At 39.0% G+C, this 18,654-nt stretch overlaps 1 protein-coding gene across 8 annotated transcripts in view; it reads left to right on the forward strand.

Moving 5' to 3' along the window:
- The window catches only part of ARHGEF7 (Rho guanine nucleotide exchange factor 7), a 116,430-nt gene that overhangs the window by 42,174 nt on the left and 55,602 nt on the right, over window positions 1-18,654 (forward strand). For 5 of the 8 annotated variants that reach the window (XR_013180807.1, XR_013180806.1, XM_077173323.1 and 2 more), the window contains exons 3-7: window positions 2,992-3,026; window positions 4,060-4,144; window positions 6,564-6,694; window positions 9,109-9,310; window positions 18,239-18,327. Coding sequence is in view for 6 of the 8 variants with exons in the window: in XM_077173323.1 (XP_077029438.1) it covers window positions 9,112-9,310; window positions 18,239-18,327 (288 nt within the window). In the remaining 2 variants the exon portion in view is untranslated. The remainder of the gene's footprint in view (window positions 1-2,991; window positions 3,027-4,059; window positions 4,145-6,563; window positions 6,695-9,108; window positions 9,311-18,238; window positions 18,328-18,654) is intronic. The other 3 variants (XM_077173325.1, XM_077173326.1, XM_054654782.2) reach the window with 1 other exon arrangement.

Raw genomic sequence — 18,654 nt, forward strand, 5'->3', positions numbered from 1 at the left:
GTGGTGTGTGGAAAGGGAAGCCAGGATCTGTGGGTGGGGGTAGGCAAGTAGCAGGCCCTGCCAGTCAGTGACCAGACGTGCCAGAGTGCTCTAGGGTGTTATTGATAGTGCTGTTTGTAGGTCACTGCTGGCCTGATCTGCTCTGCCTTCAGAACATGGTATCCACTGGGAGCGTGTTGTGGTGCAGCCACACTCTCACTCTGCCCTGGTGGGGTGGGGCAGAGAAGGGTACAGGTGAGAGGAAACTCCCCAGGTGAGGTGAAGGCAGTGTCATGGGTACAGCTGAAGCTGTGTATGCCAGCAAAGCAGAGCAAGGAGTGAATCCATTCCTTCCCATGAGCAGGCAGATGGATGTTCAGCCAGCTCCAGGAAAGCCAGGCTGCATCACTCCTAGTGGTGACTTGGGAAGGCAAACACCATCGCTCTGAGCATCACCCCATTCTCCTCCTCTCATCCTAATGCTTATGTGCATGTGGGCAGTTCTGTGGTATTTAATAACAAAGGTGTAGTTAAATACTTTGTTCAAAAGATTTGGCTTAGCTTGGTCCTCATCTGATCTGATTTATGATGGTTTTATTTTGGTATTCCTTCCTAATGTTTAATCTGACTCTTGGTGGAAAGTAAGGATTGAATGAACAAGAGGGTGAATTTCGTCACAGGTAGAGTCTACAGAGTTATAAATTTTGTTTGCCTGGAAGTTGAGGACATATTGGAAATATTTTTTTCCATAAACCTTTGTTTAATGTCTATATATAGCTGTTGCATACTATTCAAAAGACAAATCTTAATATTTGCAAAGTAATACCTTTCTAAGTGTTTGTAGTTTTAGGTTTACAGAGCTGTAGGGATGTGCAGCTTTGAATTCATGTTGTGCTTCTGCTGTGATTAGAAAAGTGGGTTATGCCAGTATTATAGAAGTAATTTAGTATGCAGACCTTATTATTTGGTAATATATTGTGTTATAAAAATAATTTGGCTTGATATTTGGATCTCAAAATCCAGCTTTGATTTTTGCAATTGAAGAATTGGGAATGCTGTATGATGGAGGGGAGTTTGCTATCCAGTGTCACTGAATGAGAAGTTATTCTTTTTAACATCAAGATAAGTTGTAAGAGTCAGTTCTACAGCTGATTTGTCCATAATTACCAGAATAAAGATTACAGGCCACATGCAAATCAGACTTCCCTTGAAAACCTGGAGTACAATGTTTTCTCTGACTACTTGATTTTCTTGCTCTGTCAAAATTTTCAGATATATTGTCAAATGAGCAAACCTCCAGTAAGATGGGAGATGGGTGTAAGTGGTTAGCAGGGTTTTCTCTTTTTTTTTTGTTTGGTGTTTTATTTTGGTGGGGTCTTTTGGATTGTTTTGGGGGTTTTTTGTGGATTTTGGTGGATTTTTTAGTTTTGTTTTGTTATGGGCTGTGTATTTCCTTGGGTTTTGGTTTGGTTTTTTTTTTAGGTTGGTTTTTTTTTTTTTTGAGATAAGGGGTTTATAATCAAGAATTAGCCTTAAAATTTTAGAACACTTATGTTATTTCCCTCTCCTTTTACCTCTCTAGGTTAGTTATTTCTTGAACATTTGCTGTGTTAGGAGAAGACCCCTCTGGAGGGTGTCATGTCCTCCTCCCCCTTTATTGTAGGCTGCTGCTGAACGTACTGGCCATGATCTGCTGAGGGTGGCTTCCTGTCAGAACTGCTTCATGTAAAATCACAAGGAAGCAAATGTTTCTTGCATCCTCCCATTGTGCTGCTTCCTGTGAGCAGGCTGGATGCATGTCCTGGATACAGGTTTTTTATGGCACTCTACATGTGGGGATGATCCAATCAAATTGTTCTTGGTACCCCCTATAGTCTGAGTGTAGCAGGAAACGGGGCTTCCTCTCAACCTTTTGTTCTCAACTTAGCCTGACTGTGGAGAGCTCTTGGCTCTACCAGAATCCAGAATGAAGGTGAGATTAAAATGGATTGTTTTAAGGTTTTGTGAGTTTAAGCTATAATTTGTAACCTTTTTTGAAATGTTCCCTTTCTTAGTCATTCTCTTTCTCCCTTGTTGTCCTTTCTGATCCAGTTCTGGTTTCTGCATGAGCACCTGTCTTGTGTATTTAATTTTTTTAGGATCAGGGCTAGGCTTTTGTGATTCTGTTCACACTTCAAGTTTGTTTAAAAACTACTACAATAAGTGTGTAGCAATGATGGAAATTTCACACTCTTAATACTTTCTTGTTCCATAGCAGCTTAATTTTTTCCCCAAATTGAGCAGTGGTTAAGCTGATCTCCAGCCTGACTTTATAAATTCTGCTATTAATAAAACCTATCATGTCTGTTTGTTAAACCAGATTATTTTTTCTCCTTAATGCCTTTTTTGTGTACATAGTCTTTTAATATTCCTTGTGTTTGAGGAAAAGCCTTACAAAATTCACTTCTAGGCAATTCCCTGGTGCCTCTCCTTACTCCTTACAGCTTCAAATAACTAAGAGAAGTATTTTAAAATTATCTGTAGTCCAGTGAAACTTGTTGAAGTAGTTATTTGACTTTATTTATGTGAGCAATAACTGCTCAGAGTATACTGTTGTGTGGCTCTGACTGCTTGATGCTGTGTGTGTTGTGTGGCATTGCTTTTCTGAGCTGTGTAAGTGCTACTCAAGCTTGAGGGATGTTGGCACCTGTACAGCCCAGCTAGAACTGCTGCTTTCTGGGACCAGAGATGATCCTCAGTCTGAGGGGGGAGAAATGAGCATGGTAGATACCTCAAATAATGTGGATGCACTGGGAGTTGTGTTGTTTTTTTTTTCTTTTTTAACTGACTAACACAGTCATTAAATGTTTCCTAAATCTGTTCTACCTTTTCTGTGATGTTGCATCACCAGTCAGAACTGGTCTGGCAGCCCCTTCTGTGGTTACTTTCATAGCTTTTGTTAACACTTTTGCTTCTCTTGGGTTAAACTGGCCTTTCTTTGTTCCTTTCTCGCTTCTCCCCTGGGATTATGAGTTTTTCCTCTCCTGTCTGTGAAGGCTGTTTTCTGGGTAAGGACTTTCTGATAGTGTCTGTGGGATGGGTCTGTTGTCAGAAAAGTGAACTGGTTTTTGTTGACTTTTTAGATAAAAACTGCTTCATTGCAGAAAACTAAATATCTTTGTTTCCTAAATCAGTTGGAAGAACTGCAGCAGCTGTCTTTTATTGTCAGCTTTCTAGTCTTGTACAAAGGAGTACTGTGAGTTCTTTCAACCTATGCAGAATCTATTGCAAGAGCTATTTTCATGAGACTTTGGATGAGTGTTTCCATTACCTCAGGCAAATATGGGTTTGTGGGGTTTTTGCCTTTTTTGAAAAAATGTCCTCTTTTCCCCAAAAAAATCCAGATGTTTCATGTCATCACCCAGTGCTTGAAAGTTGCTGGAGTGTTTTCTGCAAGATAATTCAAGGTTTGGATTGCCTTACTGCAGTTAAAAAATAAAAATAAAATGAACCTCTCCTTTCATCTGTCCTCTTCCCAAACCTCATCCTTGATCTAACCTGTCCAGCAATTTAATTCTTTTAAAATTCATTAATGTTCAGGAATGCTGTTTTCCTCTGTGTCTTGTAAAGAGATGGCATGTAGGTTGTAGTAATTATTTTCAAAGTACATTATGAAAAATCAGGTACAATGCCTGTGCACTGCCACAGAAAAAGAAGAGTATGCCAAGAGTAATAGTACGTAGTAACTTTTTTGGCCAAAATATCTTAGGAAAACTACTTCTGATACTTGTTTTATTCAGCATTCTTGTAACTTAAATGATACTTGATATATTTACTTTGTCAGTTCTTCAGTTTTTATTGAAATGCAGCTGTTGCTATATTATCTTTCCATTTAAAAGTGTCATAGTTTGTTGGGGGTTAAATTTTTCTTAAGGAGAACACCCCCCCCCCCCCAGTTTTACTGGTTCATAACAACCACTAAAAGACTGATACTTTCAATACTTTCATCATGCAATAGCTTCTACAGTTGTGGTTTGTATGTACAAGCTTAAAGGCTTGTTTCTTAACTACTTAACTACTTGGTTTTTGGTTCTTTTTCAGACTTTTGATGCAAATGACCTGTATCAGGGACAGAATTTCAGCAAAGTTCTTAGCTCTCTTGTGGCTTTAAATAAGGTGACTGCAGGTAAGTAGACTGTTCTGTCTTGTGCTGGCTTACTGCTACTTTCACTTGCATCAGTGTATATTTGTATCTGTGTTGTACCCATGATAAAGTGAACATATGCAGCATTTTAAACAAGCTTTTGTTGAACTTCATGCTTTTAAAAATTTGCAGTGTCTCTGGGTTCTCTAGTCATGTCTTCTGCAGAAGGAAGCTTTGTGGTAGAGCTAAGGCTAAGCCTTTAAGCTGGAAAGCAATTTAGAAAAATTGTATTTTTCAGAAAGGCCTGTTTTTTAGGTTTTTTTTCCCTCCCAAGTTTGAACTACTAAAGTTGACTTTTGCTCCGTTCTGTCATTCTCCTAGTTGAACAGCTTGGCAACATTTTTGCCCTCCCCAGCCTACACTTCCCAGTGCTATCCTTTCTTGCCAATAACAAAAGGATATCCAATGTCTTTGATCCCCTAAGTCACATATTTCATTCATTTAGCAGCTAGAAGTAATGAACCACCCACCTTAAGTTCTTTGGTGGGAAGAGAGAGAGCTGTAGAAGTAACAGACAGGTGAGAGGTGTCCATCTATCATTGTAGGGTGAGGCTGTGCTAAATTATGCCAGCTGGACCCTGGGACAGTCAGGAAATGTTGACATTGGCCCTTTTGGTTTCTTCCTGTTCCACCATCAGCAGCAAGTTTCAGTACTGGTCATCAGGTCAGAGTATGAGAGACAGTCCAAAATTGAGTCTAAAATCAGATATGTGTCAGTTTTTGTGCAAGGAAGAAAAGGTGATAGAAAAGTCAGTGATGCATAATGTTGCTTGATTTAATACTAATGAGATAAGTATCTTGTCACATTTATAATCTCTCATCTGTTTCATGGGAGACTTTGTGGTTTGGTGGGTTATTTTTTTTCCTTTCATTAGAAAGCACCCCTTAAAATTAAGTTTTGCAAACAGGTCTTAGTTTTAATGAATAGGTTTGGAGTAATACCCTTGACTTCTTTGAGGCTGTTTACACCAGTTGGAGATACTGCCTCTCATCTCAAGTGTAAGTGCAAATGCAAAGCAGTGCAGTGCATCTTTAAATCTGCTGTAACTGGCCATTGCTGCCTTTGCTGTAAAAGTGAAGAAAAAGTGTGGCTCTTTTGTCCAGATGTCTGTGGATTAAGGCCTATGTCAGAGCCACAACTGCAGCTGGTTAGAAGGGACCTGGGCTAGTCCCTTTCACGGTGGGGGCATGGGGTGGGGGTATGGAAACCAAAAATCAAATCACATGTGGTGTTCCTAGGAGCAAGCATAAACCTTCTTGTTCTTCTAAACATTTTCATTAACTGGGTAATTGTGTAGCAGGCATTTTAGACTGTTTCTCTCTGCTCTGGTATTGGAAGATGGATTTCAGATTCCCATGTGGATCTGCAAGAATTTCAGGCATACACAGATTCTTCAGAGATAGGCCTTCGTACAATATGAGGAATGTGAGGAAGGGGCATGATTGCAGATGAAGGACTTGTGTGGGTTTTCACTCCACTGAAGTATCAGTCTCTGGAGTGGGGGCATCAAGGAAGGAGGCTGCAGCCAGCCCTGAACCTGGCTCTTGGGAGCTGCTTTTGATGCAGCCCCTGGCTGGCTGTGCCACCCTTGTTGGCCGGTAGCATCTCATCCCAGGGATGTGTTAGCCCAGTGTCCAGGGCTGGGGCTGCCCTGGTGCCCCCAGCTGCCCCACTCCTGGCTGGGATGGTGTGATGAGCCCTGTTCTGCTGCTCCTTCAGTGCCTCCCAGCCCACAAGGGACCCCAGCAGCCCCTGATGGCACACAACCCTTTTAGGTGAACTTATCACATGGGTGTGCTTCTCAGAGGGGAGACAAATGGAAGAGGGGAAATGTTTTGGGAGGGTGTTGTTTACTTGAGAAGCAGCATTTTCCTTTTTTCTATTCCTAGTCCTCCCTCCAAAGAAGAAAACATAGCTTAGTTGGCAAAAAAAATAAAAAAAAAAAATGGGATGAGGCAAAGGAATGTAGGAAAAAAGACGGTGGAAGGAATGTTTTAATTGAGAAGGAGATGGGGGGCTGTGAGAAGAGCTAAGAAACAGATGTGGCTGGCTTGACTTCAAGCAAGTTTTATGCAGTCAAAATTCTTGGCTACTAGCTAAAATGATGCTGGCTAATTACCTTTAAATAGACTGGTAGTGAGTAGGAATAGAGAAATACAACCCTAACCCTCCTCTCTCTAAACAGGCCAAGTTGTTTTCTTGTCTGTGTGGGGAAGAAATTGTTGATGTCTCAGGATTTTAGGTTATTTATTGCTATCATTTTTTGAATCTTGAATTACTGAGTAACTGCAGATACATCAAATCTGCTTTAAGCATGTGAATTTTACAGAGATAAGCAGAAGTTCTAGATGCAGATTGTTAAAATTCTAAAATTTAATTTTTTTCCCCACCCTCCTACAGACATAGGGCTGGGCAGTGACTCTGTATGTGCACGTCCCTCATCTCATCGGATAAAATCCTTTGATTCTTTGGGATCCCAGTCTTCACACAGTAGAACTTCAAAACTCTTTCAGGGACAGTATCGGAGTTTGGTAAGTTCTGTGTGAATGTAATATGCTGTGGTGTGGTATTTTTTTCCCCCTTTCTTTTCCCCATTTCTTCTTTAATGAGCTTTTTAAGTAAATTATAGTGTAGCAAAGTAACTGTTTCTTTCAGTTCTGTATTTTTAGCCTGTGAGTTTGTTTTGCAGGCTATGATGTTTCAAAATACATGCAGCTTTTTGTGAACTTCAAACTATTTTTTCCTCCTTTAGTGCTCCATGTTGTCTGCATAGACAGTATCTTTGTGGATTTGTGTTTTTCTTCTCAGTGTAAGGACTTGCTTTTCCAAAGGCAAAAATCTCATTTTCTCTCAGAGTTTAGAAGTGATGATTGAATGTTTTTCAAACCTCTGTGAAGGTGATACTTCTAGTTTTGGCAGTAATGGTAGTTGTTCCTGTTTTCTGTTATATTTCAAGGTTGATCCTTCAACTTGCCTTTGGGTAACTGAGTTGTGTGGGCCATTGTTTTATAGTCCAGCTGAATTCAGGGTTGCATACCTCATGGAAATTGTGATAAAATGTACTTTTAGTCACTGAAGGTTTGCAAGGAGGGTTCAGGTCCCTAATGAAAGCTGCGTTATCTGTGGCTTTATTAGGTGTGTAATGTATTTTATCAGGTAGCGGAGCCTGTGGAAGTTTTTTGCCCAAGGCCACTAATTCAAGCTCCTGTTCTGCTGTTCACAGCCCACTCAGTTTGCAGATGTAGCAGTTGGTGGGACTGGCTGTTAGCTGGATCACTGAAGTGATCAGAGTTTTCAGTGTTTCTATCACTTGGGTGATCTGAGTTGCTCTGTGCAAAGTTAGAGGAGAGAGGTGCAAGAAGGAGGGAAAAAAAGCTAGTGGCCAAACCCAGGAAATTCCTAGTTTGGTTTTGTTGGTGTAGATAATCTGTTTGGAACTGTTCCCACCAAGTTTGTACTCATTTCCTCTGCTGGAAAGCCATCCTGGCAGAGCATAGGATTTGTAGTTGACCTCACTGTGCCGTGTTTCTGCTTATTTAGTGGCTTTTTACCATTTACTAAACCAAAACATTCTCTCTTGTTGAGCCGAGAGAATGAAAGCACAAAATGTACCAGCAGAGGACTAAGGCAGAGGCACTTGAAAATGTGCCAATCTAATTGTCAAACACTGGGACCTGCACTGTCTTGGGACTTTCTGCACATTTTCAAAGTTGTGTTTGCCCTCATTTTCCTGTAGTTTCTCAGCTGCTAACTCTGATGAAAGTCATCTTGAGTTGTGATACAATAACATGATTGCTGGGGTTATGAATTAAGCTGACATGTAAGATCCTAGTGGCAACATGCAGTCTTTTCATCACCTCAGCTATATAGGCAACATGTAGGGGAAATTCTTGTACCTGGATAGCTGACTAGGACTGCTTACACAGTCATTTTCTCACTAAGCTGTGTTTTTAGCTCTACAGGTATTGATTCTTGGTTATCATAGAGGCAAACATGATTTGTAGTTCTCTCAGTTCCAGTGCAATGTTTTTAAAGTTGTCCAAGTATCGCACTTTTTCAGCATAAAGGTTTGCCCAAACTCTCATGAAATGCTTGAATGGTGCAGATACCCAAAATTGACATCCATGGACAAAATGCTAAATTTGAAAATCATTAATCTGAAAGACTAATTAGTTAGTTCAAAGAACATTGAGATGTTAGGACAGAGTGATAATCTGCCTTTGCACCCATGGTAGGGGATGAGCATACACACATACATAGTGTATATGGACAGCTGCAAGTCTGACTGCTGCAGGCTTCCAGCTTTGCTAGCCTTCAGAAAAATTATTTGGGAGTACTTAGTCAAGGTAAGTTGTGTAACTCTTTCATAGGTTTTGTGAAAGAACACTCCTTCTTTGGCAGGCTGTGGAGACTTGTACCTTCAGCTGTGGAATCCACTAACTTGATCTGTTACAGGAAAAAAGAAAAGGAAAAGGTTTTGTGCTGCAAACTCTTGATATATCTAAAATTAAATTAAACCCAACTCAGTTTCTCCCTCCTTGCAGCAGAGAGAATTTTAGGAAAATGCTCTCTAATGTAAGACCTTTGTTTCTTTGTAGTTGTCAAAGGAGTTTCAATTTATGCTAGTTATAGAAAAATGTATGGTTTCTTTTTTCTTTGTGAGAGCAATAATTACTCTCATTTTAGCTGTTAACCCTTTCTGATTTGGAGGGGCTGTAATAAGTAAAATGTATACTCCCATGACTGATAAAAATATGTAGATTAAAAATTACAGAAATACTGGAAATGCTAGATTGCACCTTATAAAGGCTTTTGAGTAAAAATGTGTGGGGACTGTTGTGTGTGGAGCAAAGGCTACTTCCGTTTTATAGACATTTCTGTTTTGCACATGGAAATATTGTTTAAGTCTCTAATGATCATTTTATTCTTTGTTTTCTCTTCCTAGGACATGACAGATAACGGCAACCATCAGTTGGTGGTGAGAGCCAAATTTAATTTTCAACAGACAAATGAAGATGAACTTTCTTTTTCAAAAGGTGATATTATTCATGTAACAAGAGTGGAAGAAGGAGGCTGGTGGGAAGGAACTTTGAATGGAAAAACAGGATGGTTTCCAAGTAACTACGTACGAGAAATTAAATCAAATGGTGAGTTTTGAAGGGGAGAGCATATTTGCAGAAATTCTTGCTTTGGGTAGAGGTTGATGGTTGGTTGGTTGATTCATTAAAACTTCTAATGCTTTTTGTTTAAGCTTGATTTTATTTACTGAAGGTCATTTGCAGCAATGATTAATGCTTGGGAACTTGCACTTCCCCACTCCAGCTCACTGTATAGAGTGGCTTCTGAATCAGCAGTAAGTGTGCAGAAAGGTCCCCATTCTGTTTGCTTGTCTGTCATGTTTGGGCTGCTCTCACTTCCTTGGTCTAAATTCCTAGAATATGGGATTTTGACTCAGATGCTGACAGACTTTGAATTGGTGCTTTTGGTTTAAATAGTGAGAGATTTCCTACAAAAAACCAAAAAAAAAAAAAGAACAAGAAAAACCTCCAAACCTAACAAAAATTTACTCAGCACATCCCATTACTTAGAAGTAAACAACTGCAGGAGGGAAACCCAATTCTATCAAAATCTTCTTTTGAAAGCTAATGTATTTGTGATTTTTCTTTTTCTTTCTTGTTCATGTGCCTTTAGCTCTTCTTCATACAGGCTTCATCTTTCCACTGAAGTTTTATTTTATACAATCAAAGTACCTTCTGTAAATGTCATCTGAATATCAGAAGTAACATTCCTTTTTAATCCGCTAGGATATTGCTGTGGGTGACATAATTTCTCTGTCTCCTTTATTTCCTTTTTTTACCCCATGTCTTGGCTTATTTTCAGAGATTAGGGATAAGCCTGGTAGGATAAAATTACCCAGGGTCTCTGGGAGGCTTTACCACTGTTTCCTTTGTTACAGCTCCAGTGAAAACACTCATCTTCTGGGGCTGTGCTAAAGTCTTGGGCATGGCTTTTTTTTAATTCCCCCCCGCCATTATGAGGCAGCTATTCAGATGCCTGATTGCAGTGAGGTTCTGGGAGCAAAAGTCCATTTTAAAACTTACCTTTTCTCCTTTGGTTGTATCCTCTGGTTTTCTTCCTTGATTTAATATCTCCAGTCTGTTGCTGCAAAATGCTAGTCTTAGATCTGCAGCTTCATTGGCCTTCTCAACCAGCTTCTCCCAGACATAGTCACAATGTAAGACTTGGCTTTAACGTTCTTTAGAGATCCCTCAGATGCAACTTATGCTGAGAAGCAATTCTTGAAGCCTGTTTTTGGTTTGTAGTGTTTTTGCATCAGCCATGATGACCCTCTTGTCTCATTGTTATTAATTTAAATCATTTCTGCAGAGATTTTGTTTGAATTTCATCAGTTTTGACCTCTTCCAACTCCTGGAACCTAGGTAAGCAATTAAGCTCTAGAATAGAAATGCTTTAACAGTGAACATGCAAGAACCAGAAGTTGCCAGTAACCAGAATTAAGTGGTTCTTGTTTTAAGAATGCTGCACTTGGGTGAAGTAAGTAGGGAGGGACAAGCTGTAATGCCAAGTGCAGTCTGATGCTTGTGACTCCTTGCAGCCCTGTGTGATCCTTGGGGCTGGCATGGTTTTTACTTTCACTTCTTGCCCTCAGAAGAAAATTCTCCCAAGTCTTTTTCCTTCCACTTTATAGGTGTATTCTCTCTGCCACAAAAGTTTATCCCTTGTGGCTTCTGCAAGACTTTTTGCATTCTTGGACTGCTGTCTCATATGTTAAATTTCTTCTATGGAAGTTTCTTCTATTAGTGCCCAAGCTTTTCTCTGCTCAGGAAGCTTAGTTCATTGAGTATTACAAAGTTGAAATGACTGAGCTGTAGCTCACTAGCTTTCTCTGTTTTCCTCCTCCATTTTAAAATTACTGTGTTTGGCTCTTTCCAGTACTTTATGGAACTTCACTTGTCCTTTCTGGTTTCAGATGTGGATATAGCTAGTTCTCTTACTATCAGTTCAGCACAAGAGGTACTGTGTAATTTATCAAAATAGTAATTTTAACCTGCTTTAATGCATTTGTAGGTATATGTTTGAGTTGTCTGGAGTTGTTTTTTTTTTTATGAGGAGGATGGGGGGTGGTGGAAGGAAGCATGACATACCAGGAGCTTTAGTGTGTTAGTAACTGTGGAGTTGCAGATTAGCTTTACCCTTTCATGTATGTATGCATGCTGGGAAATGTGTTGTTGCTACTACCCTCATGATCATGTTAGTTGTATTTTAAATGGTGACCTGACTTCTCCTGCTTACTTTTGCTTCTTTTTGTGTGATTGTGGTCAGTGTATATATTTGTGATATTTGCTCCATTTCAGTTTGCATCCACTTTTTCTGTTTTTTTTTTGACATGCCACTAACTTTTAAAGGAATTATCATTCTCGAGAGCCTATTCTGCTTATGTTGTTACTAGTGGGACTTCTTTTTTAATCCATACTTTTAAGTTTACTGATTTCTTCTTACTTCAAGTCCATTGTAATTTTGCTGCACTTTTTCTTTTATTGCTTGTTTCCATAAAACGTGTTATGAGCATTTTTATTCTCAACTAAGTTTTGCTTTATGGATATTGTTGAAGATCCTAGAGAGAGGGCTTTTCTGGAGTTCTCCCTTCTGTATCCAAATGCATTGTCACTGTCCTGCTGCTGGACTTTTTTTGTTCTGCTGTCCTTGTGGAAACAAGGATGTAATGCTGTTTGTTACAAAGCTCTGAAGTTGTTTGAATAGGTAGGTGTTCATGAGAAGCTTCATCTAAGTTAAATGTAATTTCTCGTGCCTTGCTGTGTCCCTGCTCTTCTTAGTTTGTCTTCATTAGGAGAGTTGGCATTTCTTGAGTTGATAATCTTACACTGGCCACTTTTCTTTATTTCCTAGCAACTCTATATACACCTCACTTCAGGATTTCCCCAGTTCAGGAGTATTTTAAGTGCCTTTATGCCTCAAGCATGAGGTTGAAATACAGAAGTACTCTTTTTTTGCCTTATGTATTTTAAAAGTGGTTAGAACTTGCAGCCTTGCTAGCTCAAATTCAAAATGTGTTTTCTATCAGTGTTACAATAGATTGATTTTTAAAAAAGATCCAGATAGGGTTTTTGAAATACATGCACTTGATTAAGGTCTCTCTGAAAAAAATGTTCATCCTGGACATCTCATTTGTTTTCAACATACTCTGTAAAATGGTCTGGCATTGGTAGTATAACTCTAGGCTTCTTTCTTCTCTGAAATGTAGCTGAAAATACTGCAAATACTTAGAAATTCTGTATAGGATGATGCATTCTATGGAGAGCTCCCAGGACATAACTAAATAAGTTCCTGGGTTTCACTAAATTAAATCCCCTCAATCTGATATAACCTGACTTCTGCAAATTGAGTAAAAGAAGAAATTAGTGAAGTTTTTTATGCATGTGTGTTTATGTTTTAATTCTCACAAACTTCATAGGCAGTAGATGTTTAGATAAATGGATTTTTGTTCTAAATTAAAATCCTCTAGTGTAAAAAACCTGTAGATATGTAATCTTAGCTTTTACAGTGGCTCTGAAGTTATATATTCAAGGAAGGGAAGAAATAGATGTGTGGCAATGGAACTGCCTTTACCCACATTGATTTCTTCAAGTGTTTAGAAGAAAAGTAATCTGCATTACATAAATGACACCAGCAGAGAATATCACATGATTAGGTATCTCACAGTGGTTGTGCCATGGCTGTAACTTGTTTGTTTAGCTGTGCCTGGGTGATTAGAGCTAGCACACAATGCTAATGAGGTGAGCTACAAATGGTTGTGGGACACATACTGAGGTTGTTGAACAAAGCACAGCATTTCATTTTCTTAGGCTAGACAATGAGTATTTTGGGGGAAAATAAATGTGGTTGAGATAGAAAACTGTTTTTGTTTTGCTTTTGAGTGTGTATTTATTCTGTCCCCCTCCCTGACCTAGGGAGAAAAAGAGGATTTGTTTAAAGTTTAGATAGTTATGATCAAATATGTAAAAAAAGCAAAAACTGTTTTCTATTCAGGTACATGCCTTCACTGTGAACTTGAGAAAAAAAGGTTCATTTCTCTCTCCCTCCTCCCTGTGTTTTCATTTCCATTTTCAAACCCTCTAACATCTTATGTTTTTAAATGTTCTTTGATCTCTAGTCAGGAAGTACTTTGAAATGAAAGGATTTTGGTTTTATCCTGCTCTACTATTACATGTGACAGAGGGTAGAAAATAATGTGTAAACTTCTTAAGATATTTGACAGTGTGGCCTTATTGAGGTTGTTTTTGCTTACGTAAAATGGAACAGGAAGAGGTGAAGGTGTAGGTGGAGCCCTGTCTCTGACAGTGCTGCTTCTGTCTCACATGGTACTTAGAGATTTGGAGACCTAGTTTTGAGGGCTCCCTTGCAATGAAAAGAAGGGTGGTTAGCCAGAATGGGATGCACTTGCTTAGCTACTGTCAGATATTAATCAGATTTAAAAAAAAACAACAAAACACATGGTCCATTACTGAGTTGTGTCCAAGCACAATCCCTTTAAATGGCATGAGATTACTCAGAAGGGAATACAGCTTTGGACAAACTACATTTGATATGTCACAAAGTTTATTCTAATTCTTTGCAGAAATTAATGTATCATTACTGCTCTAGCCTCTGTTACGCTTTCTTGACAGTTATTGGTATCAGGCCCGGTGCAAATTACAGTGATAGTGTTTCTTTTAGTTGGATGTTAAAAAAAACAAAATCAGTGTGGGGAAAAGGTCAGAATATAGTGGAGGAGTAGAGTGCCAGCTGCTTCCATCCTGTGGTGTGTGAGGGAAGGAGAAATTACACTTTTGGCTTGGGAGAAAAAAAAGCAAAGGGAAAAATAGCTAAAACCCCACAACGAATATTGGTTTTTCTCTCCCCAACCATGTACATTCAGAGGAGTATTGTATTCTCTTGTCAAGTGTAACTCTACAGACATCAATAACATAGAGGTTGGCACCAGTGAATGCTGTTGGGGCAGAGGTGTTGGTGTTGTCTGTATTGCAGAGTGGAGCCCTGCAGCAGTGCCTGAGCCCTCCTGAGAACTGGGAATGGGTTTAGGTCTGCCCTCCTGATGCTGGACTTGAACTGATCAGTCTAGGAAGATGGAGCTTGCTTGTAGCACTTCGCTGATAGGGACCACACAGCTTTTGGTGTTCTTGTTGACACACCTTTCCTCCCCTAATGTGGGATGAAATATCCCAAACTGGATCTTTTTATCTAGATCACGCCCCATGGCGCAGGGATCGCAGAAACACTCAGGGGTGTTCTGTAGCAGTAGGGTCAAAGTGCTTTAGTAAAGTAAGTTCTGAAGGGAATAAAGTCTCTGTGGAGTAGCACAAAGTAGAGTGTTGCATGAAAATGAATATGGCATAAACTGAAGACATGACAGAAGAGAGAGAATGTGGGAATGTCAGGTAATGTGAAGGCATAGAAGTTAAAATAGAAAGAAACAGAGTATTGGGAAGGATTGGGTAAATTTCCTTTTTACAGCAAATAAATAGACATTTGTAAAGAATAAAATAACTTCATTTTAGGGAGTTTGTGGCATCTTATACCACTTAGGGGAAGGTTATAAAAGCAGTTGGTTCCACTGAGGATAATTATTTCCTGGAAAAGTAATGTTAAAAGCCTGTGCTACCCTCATTCTCTCACCCATGGATGATCTGTTCAGTGAAGTCCATCTGGTTTGCCACTAGACAATGCATTATCAAGTGTGGCTGAGGGCATTTGAATGTGATGCTTTGATCACAAGAGAGATGGACAGTGGGAACTTAGCTCTTGGTTTCAGTCACCAGCAGGATACCATCTCTTCCTATACTTGAGCAGATGCCTGCCAGCTTTGGATTTGATCATATGCTGAGCCATTTTCACTGTGCTTTCAGTGTTAATATAAGGGATGCACATTGTGCCTGGAGAAAAGTAGGGAGATGCAAAAATCTGTGTGGGAAAAGCTGGTGTCTGGCTCAGGTCACTCTCTTCCAGAGTTTTGAGAAATAGAGCCTCTGTGGAGTGGGCAAGGTGCCAGGCTTTTGCTGATGTTTCAAAAACCCATGGCCTTCATAAAGATGTAGTGTGCTGAATAGGGGTGGTTCCTCCTTGAAATGTTTAATGAAATATGCTCTGTTTGCAAAATACTCTAATGTTCTATTACCAAGGATAATAAACGACACTTAACTTAGCATAAACAAAGAAAGTGATTTCTTATGTTCAAGATGAGGATTTTCTTCTCTGTAATGCATTGTGCAATAAGCTAATTGCAGCAAGACTGTTTCTTATTCCTCATTATGAAGCAAGGCACTGCTTGGAGGCAGAATACCAGACATGATAGACAGATGGACTAATTTGCTGTGTCTGATTCTGTGTTTCTGCAATAGAAATGGCCTTTACATTTTAAAAACTAAATGTTGATTATAACTGTTCAGGCAAAATTATATGAATGTGTGATTCTTTTTTTCTGTCCTGTCTTTAAATCTGAATTTGGACATGTGAGTGCCTCTGATGGATAACTGAATCAGCTGAACAGCTGGCAATATAAATGACTCTATATGTTTCAGCAAAAAAACCTCCCACTTTCTTCAGCAGCTTAAGTGGAGAGGTATTTTTGCACCCTTTAAATAACAAAGAACCAGAATTCCATGATCAGCCAGCTTAACAATGATCAGCCATCTGTATTATGATAAATTCAATGACAAGTATTTACCTTTATCCTTAAATAACTCTTGTTCCTTCTTTCAAGACATCTGTATTATGATAAATTCTGTGACAAGTATTTACTTTTATCCTTAAATAACTCTGGTTTCTCCTTTCATGTTTTTTGGCACATGATAATAAACCTTGAGGTATTTAGTGAACGTGAAAGTCACTATAAATTGTAGGATAAGTTCAAGAGCTTCCACAGAGTGTAAAAGCAAATTACCAAGTTTGTGGGAATGACATCATTTTCATCATTCAGTACAAAGAAAAGAGTTTTAATTGTCCCATACAGAGAAGCATTATAGATGAATACATAAATGAGTAGCCATACATATGAGGTGATTTTAGGTCCTTTCACACTGAGTGTTTGATGGCAAATCTGCTTGAGTTTCCAGCTTGGTTCTGAAGGGGTGGGGGGAGTCCTGTCATTTGGAATTACTTGGCTGTATAGCAGAGCACATATGCATTGCAGGGCTGGTGGCTGAGAGCACCAGTGTTCCCAGCTGGAGAACTGCTGGCTCTAACAGTTTTTGTGCTGTGTGTCAGCTTAGATCTGATGTGGCCTGGCTAGGCAGGGGATATTAACCCAAAGGGTTTTACTGTCATCCCTGAATGTGCTAAGGAGAATGTGTTTTTTTTTTCTTTGCACATGTTTGGCAGTTTTAAGACTTTATTTTATTTTTAGATTAGCTTCTTTGAGGGGAGTTCCACTGCAATACAGAGCAAATCCCTTTAAAGATACTTGCATTTGTGTGCTTATGGGGACTGAGCTGCTCTTTGTGGGCTGTTAGCTAAAGCCTCTGGGCTGCCAGGCTGTCCTGGTACTGGAGATGAAAGGGTGATCTGCACCTGGAGTCAGCTTGCTTAAGCTGGCATCATCCATGGGCTGCAGCTGGGAGCCTGAAGAAGCCCTAAATTGCTCAGGAGAGGTACCACAGGGAGTGTTCTGCTTATGATGCTGCTTCCCTGGTCAGCTCTGCTGTCCATGGGAATTTTCCATAGCTGGTCCTTGGCTTGGCTGACTGGGCTTCTCCTGGAGAGGTGTTTGAGACTTGCATAATTTATTCTTAGCCTGAGGTATCAGGTAAACTAGACTTAAATTATTCATATATCTTTATTAAAATGTGTTTGAAACAGGAACTTGCTTTTAAAATAAAGGTAGAGCCTTCAGTAGGTATGTTTTGGTGATGCTTCTGTGGTTTTGTATGGAGCAGTTCAGTTGACAATTTGCTGTTTTATAGCTTGGATGCAAATTACTCAAATGCTTATTTGAGATTTGCATATTAGAGAAGCCTGATTATTTAAAAAACATACAGAAATAGACAAACCAAAACACCAAAATGTCCTGATAAACAGAGTCTCACAAGCATTTTCAGTTGGTTGAGTGCACAGTCAAGTGTGAGAGATCAAGAAGAGATGCTGCAAATCTTAGTTGCTATTTCTGCAGCATGTTGCTTTAGATTTTCTCTCACTTCATGTTTGTTCCTCTGTAATTGACTTAGAGGAGTGGCAGTGGTGGGAGGGAAGGCTTTAGGGGAGTGTGTTTTCTCTGTCTCTCTGATCTGGGCCAGCACTTGGGTAACTCTCAGGACTGTTGTTTTGATCTAATTTGCAGATTTATGTTGTCCTTCTAGGAAGAGCATGCACTACTGAGGGATAGATTCCCTATGGGTTATAGGAAGGATTTATTTTTATGAAGAACCCTGTTCTCAAGTGCATAAATATTTTTATTCTATCCTTCATTAATAGCAAAAGATAATTTGTTTTAAGAGATAATTTGTTTTAAAAGATGATTTTCTGGGCATAAGGTAAGTCACTTCACTAGTACAGTGTTTTGATTCTTATTTTGAGACTGAGTGTAATGTCTCACTTCTGGAGTGTTCAGCCTTTGATTGGTCACTTGCTTTCACAGAGTTCATTAAATCAATATTGAAACTTAATAATGCTTTTGTCTGAAAGTGTGTATATGGTTTGGAAATGGCTGTTACTGATTTTTTTTTTTGCCTTTTTTTTTAATTGCAGTTTATAACAACATCTTGTTTTTAAAAAATACATTTGGAAGTGCAAATTTTATTAACTGCCTTTCTGGTTCCAGGAAAAAGAATGGCAGTTTTTCTGCTTGCCTTCAATGAGCTAGAGTTTCATTCATTGTGAACATACTGATTCTTTGCCAGTAATTTCAAGTACAATTATGAATGTTTCTCAGTGAAACACCCTTTTCACTGTATCTTGATAAATATTTTAAAGCAGTTTGTTTGACCTCTAGTGTTGAGCTGTGAAATTGCACCCCACTGACCCCAAAATATCTTTTATTTCAGAAAAACCAGTCTCCCCCAAATCAGGTACATTGAAGAGTCCACCTAAAGGCTTTGATACATCTGCAATTAACAAAAGTTACTACAATGTGGTGAGTGATCATTTTTTCTTCCATGTGAGCTGTTATATACCGTAGAATGTCATTTAACTAAATGCTCTTATCTGGAAAAAAAAAGCGAACAAGGCAGTCTTGCCAGGAAATACCAAAACTAAATAAGGGTATTGGTGGATTTTCATATCAATAAGATCATTATTTGTTTAATAGAATATCACATATGTAGATTCTTAAACACGGTGCAAAAATTACAGTCTAAAGTAAGTGAATGATATTCATTAGTGTAATATTATGCTCATGTTTTGCTAGTTCCTAATTTCCTTTTTTTCTCCCATCCCCCACATGTGACAATGTTCCCCAATC

Source organism: Agelaius phoeniceus, chromosome 2, assembly GCF_051311805.1.
Source record: "Agelaius phoeniceus isolate bAgePho1 chromosome 2, bAgePho1.hap1, whole genome shotgun sequence".
Lineage (NCBI taxonomy): Eukaryota > Metazoa > Chordata > Aves > Passeriformes > Icteridae > Agelaius > Agelaius phoeniceus.